General features: G+C 37.8%; 1 protein-coding gene across 2 annotated transcripts in view; it reads left to right on the forward strand.

Annotated features, from left to right (window-relative positions):
• Positions 1-14,443, forward strand: part of HPRT1 (hypoxanthine phosphoribosyltransferase 1) — a 47,906-nt gene that overhangs the window by 1,120 nt on the left and 32,343 nt on the right. For both annotated transcript variants that reach the window (XM_037046052.1, XM_037046053.1), the window contains exons 2-3: positions 11,765-11,871; positions 13,146-13,329. In XM_037046052.1, coding sequence (XP_036901947.1) covers positions 11,765-11,871; positions 13,146-13,329 — 291 coding nt within the window. The remainder of the gene's footprint in view (positions 1-11,764; positions 11,872-13,145; positions 13,330-14,443) is intronic.

Consider the following 14,443-nt stretch of genomic DNA (forward strand, 5'->3'; position numbering starts at 1 on the left):
GGTAGGAATCACCACTGTAACCCCAGCTCATAGTATAGTATCCAACATGTAAGAAATTCTCAGTAATGGTTTGTTTAATTAATAAATTAAATAATCACTTGAGCCCTAAAAGAGAAAGGATTCTATTTCTTTTTAGCTGTTGTGACTTAAGGTAAAAGAGCACTGTTCTTAAAATGGAATTTGGCCTGGAGTTCTCTTGTGTGGCCTTGGACAACTTACTTTTCCTTTTGGGGCTTAAGTGTTATAGGGAGGAAAATAATTTTCCTTCCACCCCTCTAAGTTCTCCTGGCTTGATTAATCAAATTAACATGAGACAGTTATAGGAGAAAGTGATCACGCTTATGATGTATGAACAGGCAGAGGTTCCATAATACTTGAGGCTTTTATGTCATCTTGAGGAGAAGGGGGACGTTGTGGTTTGGGACTTCAGAGTAGGAAGGCAGTTTGCAGGGAGATGGAAAAGGAAATGTTTGGTAGATGTTTGCCTAGCCATCTTTAACAATGGGACCCAGAAGACTGACCAAAGGGGCCTTGTTAGGTTTCTCCCTGTCTGTCACACTTAGTTCATATTAAACTATAGTTATCTATGATAATAGCTCCCCTCTGCCTAAATTCTTTTAGGCACTTTGGGGAAAGGTCAAAGTTTTTTCCCCTGAGGCTTGATTGTTCCTTGAAAATAACCAGTTTAAAATAATATCCCAAAAGGCATATTTTGGCTAGCAAACTCTACTTCCCTTTGATGTCCTTAGGTATAACTGAAGTATTAGCTACTTCATGGTGTTACTGAAAGGATTATAAGATGGTTTATGTGAATCAACAACCTTTGTATGGAAATAGTAATAATAACTATGTAATAGTTATTTAGGCCTCAAAACAACGCTGTAACCGTAGTATGATTATTACCATTTTACAGAAGAGGAATCTTTGAAGCCTCAGAAAGTTTAAGTAATTTAACGTCAGCATAGCATACCCACGTCACACTTACATTTAGAAGAACTCAGGCTGAAACCTAGGAATGTTAAGAGCGCATGCATTTAAATGTTATGCTGGTAGTAGGTACTCAAAAAATGGTGGGAACTGTTTTTCTTCAGTTGCCAAGGAAGTTAGATGCTTTTAGCCTTGGGGTATGATGCCTGCACCAGCATAGGGTGAATTATTATTGCTAGAACTAGCTGGTGTTAATTTTGTGTTTCTGGTTTGCAAATTCCTGTTCCTTTTTAAATTTCCTTCCCAGAAAATTGTCTGCATGTTAGCAATAACAAATACTTAAATAGTGCTTACTATGTGCTGGTTAGTGTTCTAAGCCCTTTATGTATATTAACCAGTTTGATATTTAGGAAATAATTTTGGGGGCCCAGAGAGGTTGAGTAACTTGCCCAAGATCACCCAGCAATGCTAGGATTTGAATCTAAGTTATCCAGCCCCTGAGAGTCTGCTCTTAACATCTCCACTTTTAGGTTAGTGACAGTTGTGGATAGTTATTTAGTACTTACTGTGTCTTAGGCATTGAGGTAAATATTTTGCAGACATTACTGAATATAACTGTCTGAAAGTTGCATAATAGGTACCTTATGATGTAGATAAACACTAATGTGAGGCACATATTTGGAGGCACATATGGGTGAAGTAACTTGTCCAGCATCATTTACATGAAATTGCCCCCCAGATATGCTTGATATAATCCTTGCTGCTTATAACTATCATTGAACTGCCAGTATAAATTTGGACATACTTGAACTAAGCACAACCTTTTGGATTTTTGTAAATTAATTTGAAACATCAAATATACATTATTTGGATATTATATCTTCTAAATTTCAGGATGGTAGTGCTAGAAATGTAATCCTGTAATAACTAGGTTTAAACCTTACCCTGCCCATAATTTTCACAGGATTGATCAAATAGTTCATTTTATTGGTCTACAACCCTGCCATTTTATTTATTTATTATTTTTTAAGGATTTCATTTATCTACATTTTGAAAGAAGAAGCGGGGAGATAGGGAGAGAAAAATCAATGTGTGAGAGACACATCAATCCGAGGCCTCTCACACCCCCCTGACTGGGGACCTGGCCTGCAACTCAGGCAGGTGCCTGGATGGTGACCCTGCAGTTCACAGGCCGCTGCTTAATCCATTGAGCCACACCAGCCATGGCACAATGACCAACAGGGTTGAGACTGACAGTGGTCAGTATAGACCAAAATTATTCTTTGTGTCCACCAAGAAATGGAGGAGATCACTCTGAGGGTTTCATTCTGCAAATTGAGTAATGTGACATACAGTCTAGATCCTTCTTAATTGTTTTCCATTGTTTGTATCTAGGTATTGCAGAAAGTCCATAGTAAGGAGGTGAGGAAAAAGACACAAGGATCAACCACATCAGCAGTGAAGAGGGGCCTTGGAGTTTTCTGTAGTTTATTAGGTAGTAACTGAGCCATTTCATTTTCCCTGTGTCAAGAGATGCTAAAGATGAACTAGGTACTCTTTTTCTTTCCTGTAAGTTTATGTTATGTGTATTCAGCAAAATTTATATGTTTTGAAAACATCAACCACCATGATTAATATTGATATTTTTCTGGCAGTGGTAATAAAATTTCTAACATCTAGAATAATTTGCCACTAATAAGAATTCAAACAGATACTTCAAATTGTTATGAAACTACTATCTTCATCACTGTGCTTTTCATAATTGATAGGTATGTATATATATTTTGTCCAGAACAAACATACTTATTATTCCACTGTGCACACTAATAAAAGGGAAGATCATATTGTTGAATAAATTTGTATCCTTGCACATATAGTAATGAGGCCACTTACCTAGGAGCAGCTAATAATTTACCCCTGGATTGAATAGGCAAGAATGCTGATTTTAATTCTTAGAATCCTTACAGTGTTGTGAACCTTTTAATTATTTTTTAAAAAAAATTATTTATTCAGTTTTAGAGAGGGGAAGGGAGGGAGAAAGAGAAGGAAACACCAAAGTGTGGTTGCCTGTCCTGTTCCCCCTACTGGGGACCTGGCTGGCAACCCAGGCATGTACCCTGACTGAGGACCCAATTGGCAATCCCTGGTTTCCAGGCTGGCACTCAGTCCACTGAGCCACACCAGCCAGGGTTTGAACCTTTTAATTCTTAAACCTTAGAAGGGAAGGAAAGCAAATTATATATGTAATTTATTTGTAAGACTGATATAATCTTGGAAGATGTCACCTAAGAGTATTTATTTACTGGAAGAAAACTTAAAATACTCAAAACTCTCAGAGCTCATCTGTGAATGACGTTGATTTACATTTTTCTAAATTTGACAAGAATTCTAAAAATGTTTATAGCATCACTAATAATGAATTGTGAAGTGGAAAAAGAGAACTATAATGGATAAATGAATAAGAAAAATAACCATGATAGATGAATTACTAAATTACTCTTCGGTATGGACAATAGGAAACAGTGTCACAAGAAGAGGTGACTTCAAAGCCAAAAAATTGTATGGGGAGAAGTAACATAGAGTACTGTCAGGCTACTAATGAATAAAAATACATTATTCTAAAAAAATAAATAAAATTGTAAGATGAATATACTGCTGGCTTTTCACTTTTAGGAATATGTGTATCAGTAATTCATAATGTTGGTTTTATGATACCCTGCGTTATCATAGATTGAAGGGATGGCATATCTGCTTTGGTGCTTTTTGAGAATTTTAAAGTATCCAAATATAAAAGGTAAAAATATAAAAATGTGCCACTTAGCAATTTCTGCCCATTCTAGCAGCTTGGAATGGTTGGTTACTAGGAATAAAATAAAATCTGTTTTATCTGTTATTGTACATCTTTTAATTCACATAGCTCATTTTAAGACTCATTTCCTCAATTCTATTTAGTCTTGTTTGGACCTACAAACATTGTCATTTTTTGACCACGGAGAAACTTAAGCAATGCTAGTCACAGATGATAAGTTGATGTTGCAGGTATTGTTTTAGCTCAAGTTAAATTCCTTGCTTACTGTAATTTTATTTTATTTTTTTAAAAGATTTTATTTATGCATTTTTAGAGAGAGGAAGGGAGGAAGAAAGAGAGGGATAGAAACATCCATGTGTGGTTGCCTCTCCATGCCCCCTCTTGGGGACCTGGCCCGCAACCCAGGTATGTGCGTGCCCTATCTGGCAATTGAACTGGCAACACTTTGGTTCGCAGCTTGGCACTCAATCCACTGAGCCACCCCATCCAGGGCTCAAAAACCATTTAGATGTGGCACACGTAACTATGAAGAATGTGGGATGTCAGTTTTACTGGAAAGCGAAATGATTCTGGTAATTTATGATAACAAAAGTATTGAGTTTGAATCTAGAGAAAAGGTAGATATTAATGTTATATTTTTCAGTCTTTCATGTTAATAACATTACTTGTCTGGATTTTATCATTAGCAAGTATATTACAGGTAGGTTAAAATTTGAGAGCTGGGTAAATGGTAAGTCAGAACTATGAATAACTTATCCTTTGATTTCCAGTTCAGCCAGAAATGGTGATAATGGGAAAGGTAGATCTGGAGAGAAAATGCACTTTCCTTTGTTACCACTTGTGGCACCTTCAGAACTCTCCCCTGAAATATTTTGGGGTTGAATCTTCTCCAAAGCCATCCAGGACCCTTTTTGTGACTTCTAGTCATTTTATGTTAAGTCCTTGTTATGGACTGAATGTTTGTTTTCCCCACCCCCAAATATCTTGAAGCCCTAACATCCCCAATGTGATGGTGATGGAGCCATTGGTAGGTAATTAGGATTAGCTAAATTTGTGAGGTCGGGGCCCTATCGTTTAAGAAAAGAAAGCTCTCCCTCCCCTATCCCTAACCTCCACTTCACTAGGAGCAAGTAGCTTCCAAGGTGAAAGGTATCCACTTACAATTGAGAAAAGAGGCTTCAAAATGAAACCTATTTTTCTGGCACCTTGATCTTGGACTTCACAGCCTCCAAAACTGTGAGAAGTGAATTACTGTTGTTTAAGCAACCCCAGTCTATAATTAGTCCAAGCAGACTAATGTAAGTTCTTTTAGAAGGTGTCAGGAATAATCATGTGGTTAGACATGTAATACCAAGTCACAAATAATGCAACAGATGAGACTTACATTCATATAGAAAGTGAAACCTGCTGTTGCCTACGTGACTTAGAAGGATATATTAACTGAGTATCAGAGATATGCCAATCTATTTTACTCAATTTACAATCCATGCAATGGACTATGACTCCTTTGAGCTTGGTATTGCTTTGGGAAGGAGTCACCGGTGTTGTGTGTATGTAACTGCTTTTGATAAGCAACAGTTTGTGGGCTTGTCAAATTAGATTTAGGTACAACTTACAAGCTTTATTGTACCATGTAGTTAGTGTATGTATATATGTATGCATACACTCATGCCTTTTCCGGTATGTTGCAAGCTCTTTGAGTACTATAAATTCATAATGTTTGTATTCCTTTTATAAAATATTGCACGGTGCCTTAATCAAGATGGATAGTGAATACATTTTGATGTAATTGAATATGTTGCGGCGATCCATTCCTATCAAAGCAGCCTCTGCATTGTTGACTAATCCATATTAGATGTGGTTAATTAATATCAGATATTAACCAACATCAGATGGGACAAATAAAGGCTAATAAGATTTAAGGCCACCAAGTATATTTCTCTCTTAACTCTTGTAGAGATTGAGGTTATTGGGCCTATTTAATATGAAGCTTTGGTCTTTGGGATGATTAAAACACATCCTGTTTATTGGATTGTATTTTACGTCTTCTCTTTGGTCCAGGTGCAAATGAGGCTTCTGAGTGAGTTTGAAAAATTCCCATAATACTTCAGCTGTATCTTTTTCTTAGCAGTTTAACCCTCTATTTTAGGGTTATTCATGTAATATGTGTCATGTGTTTTACTACCTTCTTTGAGGGTAGCCGTGCCATTGTTTACCTAATTCTCTCTAGTATGTACAATATTGTAGGTATTCAAATATTTCAGTATTAGTTATAATACAAGTTCTGAATAAGGTTCTCATCACATGAAAATTAGTGTTCTAATATTTGATCATTAACTATGAATGTAAAAGACGTGGATTCTTCATTAAATGTGAAATTGGTGCCTTGTCATCATTGAAATAAGTTGGTCCTTTTTAAACTTTATATTTGAAACATCTACGAGTAGACTATATTTATAATGAATGCTCATGTACCCATTGCCCAGTTTGGACAACTATATATCCATGGACAATCATATGTTTCTTAAATTAGGACCCCCATAAATATAACCCATTTATTTATAGTGAATTATAATGAACTTGTGAATTCATGCCTGAAGTACTTCAAGTAACGCAAGTTTTATAAATTCTTGTTTTTGGCTTTTGGGGAAGAGTTATAATAACATTTTTTAAATGCTTGATCTAACAAATCAACCCTTGGGCATTAAATGTGATGTGTAAATCTAATAGTATTGATTGGAAAATTTTAAAAATTTGAATAAGAAATTACTTTGGTGTGTTGACAAAGATAAAATTCCTATTTTCACGTATATCCCTGCTGGTTTGTCTGTATTAGACTCACATCTGGGGTAAACTCTGGGCAGAATCACATTGGCTTTGATTGAGATGAATAAGACTCTGGAAGTTCTTAGGCTGTTTACAAAACCTGTATCTAGGCACTGAGTCGTTTTCCAGAAGCAGTGGGCTTTACAGGAATGGCATATTTCAAAGAGTCTCGAGGAGGTACTGGTTTATGCCCGGGGCAGAAGCAGTGAGTCACTGAGAACAAAGGGCGAGTAAGCGTCAGCAAGGCCATTCGTGGCCTCTGGATGTTTCTGACTTTAAAGCTCTACGCAATGGTGGTTTCATTCATGTCAGGGAGTAGCAGATATATTCTGATGAGGCTGGAATGAATGCTTATCCTTTCATCTGTAGGATCTAGCAAGGACCAGCAAGTAGGGTCTAGAATACTCCTTTCATCTTTTTCCAAAACTTGAACTAAATTGAAGTTTATAAAATTAATGAAAGTAGCACTTGGGCTTGTTATAAAGTACTCTTGAAATGTTCCTGTAGGTGACAGAAATGTCTCATTTCCATTATTTTTGTAGTGAAAATTGAGGGGGGTCCTTATTGTTTTATTTTACATTTTATACGTTACCATTCCATTACCATTTATCACTCATACCCCCCACTCCCCATGAACGTTTTGAAAGAAGCATATGTTATCACTTTGCCCTAGAGGATCTGACATGATCCCCGCCCCCCAGTGAAAGTGGTATATGTTTGTCTGAAAAGAAATCAATACAGACTTTCAACCGCCCTCAGATCAGCTTCCGAGAGAGCACGTGTGCACTGTGTGCTGCCGCCCGACCATGCCCGTGGGCTTGTCCTGGTCTGTCTGAGGCACAGCCAGCCTCCTGGCCTTATGGGCAGACTGGGGCGGTGTGCAGGTACTACCAGCCTAACATCACTGTACCTCCAATTCCCCCAAAGTCTGGAGATCTCAAAACAGCTTTTGGGACTGAAAGTGAGAAAACGCGAACCTCGAATTTCTCAGAATATAATGAATATTATGAATTCTGTGAATAACGTTATAAATCTTAAATATAAAAGCCACGCTGCTTGTCCTTAAGCAGCTACCTTATACAATGCTGACTGAAAGAGGAGGTGCTCAATAGATATTAACAGACACACTGAATTTAATTATTGGTTTACCAATATTTCTTGAAAACTGGCAGAGCTCATCATATCAGCTTCTGGATATTATTTGGGAGATATTTAGCCTTGCATAACATGTGAGATAGAGTATTATAATTCTGATTTATTTCTTTGAATAAGCTTTAAATATAATGGTGAGTGAGAATTATAAATCCACTATAATTTATAAGTGAAATCAACAGTGAAGAAAAAACCATCATTATTGACGTGTAGGAAGTGGCAAGTTCCTACTTCTGTTTGACCATTGCTTGGTATATTTCCCCATACCCACCCTCCCTGCCTTCCTCACCACTCTCCCTCCCTCCCTCCCTCCCTCCTTCTCTTCCTTTTGAATTACAGTTTTTTGTTTGTAGGTTTTGTTTTAGTATATATATTTTTAAATTACCCATACTCTTTACATGTATGTGTAAAAGCACATAGTGCCAAAAATTAATTATAAGAAAGACTGTTGAATCTTTAAAAAGGCAATATATACTCACTGAAGAAAACTCGGAATATATGGTATAAGGGACTAAGTAAAATCTCTGTAACTCCCCTCTGCAAGATGATAATTTTTAAGATTTTGTTATATAATTTCTGTGTGTATAGATGCATATATAATATTTATTAAACTGTAATCATTGTACATTTTACCACAGCAGGTGCCATATCATTAATGTTATTAAGTAGTTTGTATGCCAGGGAACTGGGCATACCAAGACAACCAGTATATGTTTTTTTCTGAAACTGTCTTGGAGTTTCTACAGTGAAGGCACCATATGAGTGGACTAGAATAATCTCAGACCTCTAGGAGTTTGGGTTTTTAAGAAATCAGCTTTAAAAATTTTTTCCCCATTGTGAGGTGAGAGGGTATTTGGATTTGAAGTTGGGAACAGCAGATTTTCTTGTTCAGAGTGATATTTTGATCTGATGGACTACAGTATATATTAAGATTTTTTTAAACTAAATATCCAACTCAAAGTGGAGAGAATATTGTGTCCCCATAGACTCATCACCCATGTTTAAAATATCAAGATTTGTTACATTTGTCTTAGCTCTTGAAAATTTTTCTCTTTGCTGAGCTAAAGGAAATTTCATACCATGTTATTTTACTTCTACAGTCTTAACTATTCATCTGTAAAACATATGGTTGATTTCTTTTTTAATTATATTTTATTGGTTATGCTATTAGAGTTGTCCTGATTTTGCCCCTTTGCCCTCCTCCACCCAGTGCCCCACACTCCCTCAGGCGATCCCCACAGCATTGTTCATGTCCAAGGGTCATGCATGCAAGTTCTTTGGCTACTCCATTTCCTACACTGTACTTTACAACCCATGGCTGTTCTGTAACTGCTTATTTGTACTTCTTAATCCCCTCGCTTCTTCATCCGTTCCCCCACACCCCCTCTCATCTGGCAACCATCAAAACACCCTCAGTATCCGTGATTCTGTCTCTGTTCTTGTTTACTTAGTTTGGTTTTTAGATTTAGTTGTTGAAAGATATGTATTTTTTTGCCATTTTATTGTTAATAGTTTTGATCTACTTTTTCTTAAATAAGTCCCTATAACATTTCACATATAATGGTTTGGTGATGAGAAACTCCTTTAGTTTTTTTCTCATCTGAGAAGCACTTTATCTGCCCTTCCATTCTAAATGATATCTTTGCTGGGTAGAGCAATCTTGGCTGTAGGTCTCTGATTGTCATGACTTTGAATATGTCTTGCCAGTCCCTTCAAGCCTGCAAAGTTTCTTTTGAGAAATCAGCTGACAGTCTAATGGGAACTCCTATGTAGGTAACTAACTTCTTTTCTCTTGCCATTTTTAAGATTCTCTCTTATCTTTAACCTTTGGCATTTTAAGTATGACGTTTCTTGGAGTGGGCCTCTTTGTATTCATCTAATTTGAGATTCTCTGTGCTTCCTGGAGTTGCAAGTCTAGTTCCTTCACCAAATTAGGGAAGTTTTCTTTCACTGCTTTTTTTTGAATAGATTTCCAATTTCTTGCTCTTTCTTTTCTTCTTCTCTTACCCCTGTGCTATGAATGTTGGACCTCTTGAAGTTGTCCCCGAGACTCCTCTTTTTTTTTTTTTTTTGATTTGTGGTTTTTATTGGTTGTTTTTTGCTTCCTTATGTTCCAAATCCTTGATCTGATTCTCGGCTTCATCCACTCTACTATTGTTTCCCTGTAATTGTTCTTTTTTTAAAAAGATTTCATTTATTTATAGAGAGAAAGGAAGGGAAGGAGAAAGAGAGGAAGACAAACATCAGTGTATGGTTGCATCTTGCGTGCCCCCTACTGGTGATGTGGCCAGCAACCTAGGCATGTGCCCTGACTGGGAATCAAACCACAACCCTTTGTTTTGCAGGCCTGTGCTCAATCCACTGAGCTACACTAGCCAGGGCTGTAAATTGTTCTTTATTTCACTTAGTGTAGCCTTTGTTTCTGACTGGATCTTTTTTATGCTGCTGAGGTCCTCACTAAGTTCCTTGAGCATCCTCAGAACCAGTGTTTTGAACCTGCGTCTGATAGATTGCTTATCTCTTTCGTTTACCTCTTTTTCTGGAGGTTTGATCTGTTTTTTCATTTGGGCCATGTTTCTTTGTCTCCTTGTTTTGGCGGGCCCCCCCCCCCCCGTTTGTTCCTATGTAGTAGGAAGAGCTGCTTTGACCCTGTCTTGGTAATGTGGCCTAGTACAGTAGGTGTCCTGCATGGTCCAGTGGCATAGCTTCCCCTACCACCCAAGATGGGTACTTGAGGTGTGTACTTTGTGTAAGCTGAGCACATCCTCTTCTTGTAGTTGAGCCTCAGTTGCTGTTGGCAGATCAATGGGAGGGACATATCCAGGCCAGCCAGCTGCAAGGACTGGCTGTGACCACTTACCACCAACCTCTGCCCTCTGTGGAGGGTCATCTGTGCAGGGGGCAGGGTAATGGCCCTCCAACATGGTTTGTAGCTGTCCACTGGGTGTTCTAGCCTTGGGGTTTCCTGGGTGGTACAGGCCAAGGTCAGTCCCCACCTGTGTTTTGCCCAGGGCCACCCTCAGTGTACTTTGAAGCAATCTGAGATGGCTGCCACTTGTGCTGGGCTGGGAGATTCCCGGGAGAAGCCTAGCTCTGAATCTATGCTGGGTGTTGCTAGTGCAGCGCATGGGGCTTAGAGAGGCCAGCTGTTGCTTCTTTGATAGGATTTAGTAAGCTGTGTAGCATGAGCCAAGACCAGCCATTCATTTGGAAAAGCAGCTTGGGTGGACCCGAAAATTGGGTGGGGCAGAGTCTCTGGGGATCTCCAAAGCAGGTCAAACAGTGTTAGCCAGGTTGCTGGAGTCTCAGATATGGCAGCAGCTTGCTGACCCTGAGGGGGGAGGGTTTAGAAAGGGGACAATGGCCTCTGCTTGCCTTGATGCCAGACACTTCAGTTCCTCCTTGCATGCCACTGGTGCCTTTCAAGCCGCTACCTGGGTGCTGGAGCTCAGAGTGAGTGTGAGTAAGTGAGTCTCTGTGTGGGTCCATTAAGAAGAACTGCCTGGGGCTCCAAAAATTTCTTGTATAGACTCAATCCCTGCTTGGTTTTTGCAGCCAGAAATTGTAGGGACTTACTTTTCTGGCACTGGAACCGTGGGCTCAGGGGCCTGGTGTGGGGCTGGGACTCCTCGCTCCTGAGATATCCCTCCCAAATTTTTATCTACTGCACATGGAAGTGAGACCAGCCTGTTCCACCTCTGTGCCCCTCCTATGTGTCTGGATGGATGTGATTTCTATAATTCATAGTTGTCAGACTTACATTCAACTCAGTTTCTGATGATTCTGAGTGATGGTTGTTCTATATTTTAGTTGCAATATTGATGTGGCTGTGGGAAGAGGTAAGCCATGTTTCCCTATACCACCATCTTGACCAGAAGTTTGGTTGATTTCTCGTATAACTATAATTCATTATATCTACAAAGTTAATGAAAGTACTTGATATCTGGTACCTAAATTTCGCTTGGGAGGCTAAAGTTTTTAACATCTACATTCAATCAAGTGTTTGTGTCCTGTAATGCTGTCATTGAAACAGTGATATTTCTTTTTCAGATTGGTGATGATGAACCAGGTTATGACCTAGATTTATTCTGTATACCTAAGCATTACACCGAGGTTTTGGAAAAGGTGTTTATTCCTCATGGACTAATTATGGACAGGTTAGTAAGATCTTAAATTAAAGTTTTTGTCTTATATTAATTTTAGGTGTCAGCAAATGTTTTAAGTAATTGTTATTTGATCATAAACTAGACCAGCTTATCAAATAATAGATGTTTTGTTTTCTATTTTAAAAGCCCTCTTTACAATAGGGCAGGGAGGGCTTACTAATTACCCAACATCAGTCATGGTGTACTAGGAATCTGTAGGGAGTGGAATAAAGTAAACATTGAAAGGAGATTGGAAGAATGAACTCTAGTCACAGACTTTGCTTTCTCATCTCTGAATAGGGTAATTGGCTGGGGTTGAATCACAAGAGGGCAAGGTCAGATGTTGATTGTTATGCACATTTAGCTTGAAATTTTCCTCTTACATGAACCACAGAGAAAAAGTTTACTAGCTATTTAAATACTTGCCTTGTGTGTCAGGTCAGTGTGGTTTTGATTTTAAAATTATAATAATACATTTGTGTTGTGAAATATTCTAACAGTAGAGGCTATAAGTAAGAGTGAAGTTCTCTACCTTCAGCCTGCTGTGCATATTCCTCTCTACCTACTGGCTGTGTGTATATGCTATATGCAAATATTCACATCTATTTTAACTCATCTGTATGTACTATCATATAGGCCTAAAATTTATTGGACATTTTTTCATATTAGTATATCCAGAGGTATTCCATGTACCCATGTATTTTAAAGATAGCATAGCACTCTATTATCTGGCTGTACCATAATTAATTAAACTAGTTCCCTATTGACAAACATGCAAGATCTCTTCATTCTTTTGCTTTTATAGGCCATACTTGAAGGGAGCATATTTTTATACACCTTCAGGCACTTGCTTAACTTTATCCACATGGAATTCTGAGTCAAGGGAAAGGTATTTGTTGAATGTTCTGATACTACCAAATCATCCTCCGGAAAGTTATGTTAATTTATATTCCCACTGGTATATGAGGGTCCTGTTTTCATCATAATCTCTTCTAATATTGTATATTACCATGGACATTTCATTGAATCAGAATTTTTCAATCTGATAAGTGAAAATCGTATCTTATTTTAAATCGCATTTTAAAAATTTATTGTAGATATTATAGGTTACCTGGCTTTTGAAAGTTTTTGAAATTTTTGCATTATGAAGCAAGGATATACTTTAGGTGGACCACGGACGTATTTTGTGGAAGTTTAATGTTTAAGGGATGTTTGTTATAAAAGTTAAGTGCATGCATTTTTATTATAAATAAATTTCTATTAAATTCCTAATTTTGTTTTCATAGGACCGAACGTCTTGCTCGAGATGTGATGAAGGAAATGGGAGGCCATCACATTGTAGCCCTCTGTGTGCTCAAGGGGGGCTATAAATTCTTTGCTGACCTGCTGGATTATATCAAAGCACTGAACAGAAATAGTGATAGATCCATTCCTATGACTGTAGATTTTATCAGACTGAAAAGCTACTGTGTAAGTTTATCTAATATATGTTTACTCAATGAAAAATTTTTAAAAACATGGCAACTGTAGGGTTTCCTGTGTGTTTTTGAAGCTTTGCAAACTATACTTAAATGTCCATTTCAATTGGTTAGAGTGAGATTTTCTAATATCTTTACATCCAAGTGAATATTGTCTTTTTCAAACTAGTCAGATTAGAGGTTATATACTTATTTTAAAGGCTTTGTTTTTTCTTGCTTTGTTTTCTGGATTTTCTTTTAAAGACTTTATTTATTTTTTAGAGGAAAGGGAAGGAGAGAGGGAGAGAACCATCAGTGTGTGGTTGCCCCTCATGTGCCCCCAACTGGGGACTTACCCACAACCCAGGCATGTGCCCTGACTGGGAATTGAACCAGCAACCCTTTGGTTTGTAGGCCCATACTCAATCCACTGAGCTACACCAGCCAGGGCTGTTTTTTGTAGTTTTTATAACCCCTTTTAAGAGTTGCTGTTGGGAGTTGGGGAGAGTTTTTTTTTTTTTAACTATACTTACCGGTGGCAAATATCTTCTCTGGAACTAGATTGCTTTGTGGGGAAGTTGTCTTAGTTCTGATAAATAAGGTGGATCAACAATTATTTCCTCGAAAACATGGAGCGAGAGCATTGGCACGTTGAAGAAACCACTTTTGATTCATAGATACTTTACCTGTGTTACATGAACTCAGATGCTTCAGAATATTGACACTGGGCTGAACAAATATTGGTGTGATGTTTACACACGAACATCCACATGCGGATGACGTTTCATCATCTACAATTTCTTTAATCATGTGCATGTTTAATTTGTATTACTTCATACCGTTGCTTTGTTTCTGGTTATAAGTTAGCAGTATAGTGTCTGTGAGGTACTAGTTTTCCTTAAAAATGGGATTTCTCCTAGCTTCTTCAAAGGTTAACATAAATGCTCAGTTTTCATGAATCAGTATTCTAGTACATGTTTGTAGAAAAGCACCTTATGTTTACATTTTTATCGAGAATAAGACCACTTATCTACATTTCATTTTCAACCTTCATTCTCTTTATTAATCATTCATTTGACCCAGTCTTTGATTTTTTTCACGTTTTCATCGGTCCAGTGGGTGATTGG

Source organism: Sturnira hondurensis, unplaced genomic scaffold (genome assembly GCF_014824575.4).
Source record: "Sturnira hondurensis isolate 20B ecotype Veracruz unplaced genomic scaffold, ASM1482457v3 Scaffold0004786, whole genome shotgun sequence".
Taxonomy (NCBI): domain Eukaryota; kingdom Metazoa; phylum Chordata; class Mammalia; order Chiroptera; family Phyllostomidae; genus Sturnira; species Sturnira hondurensis.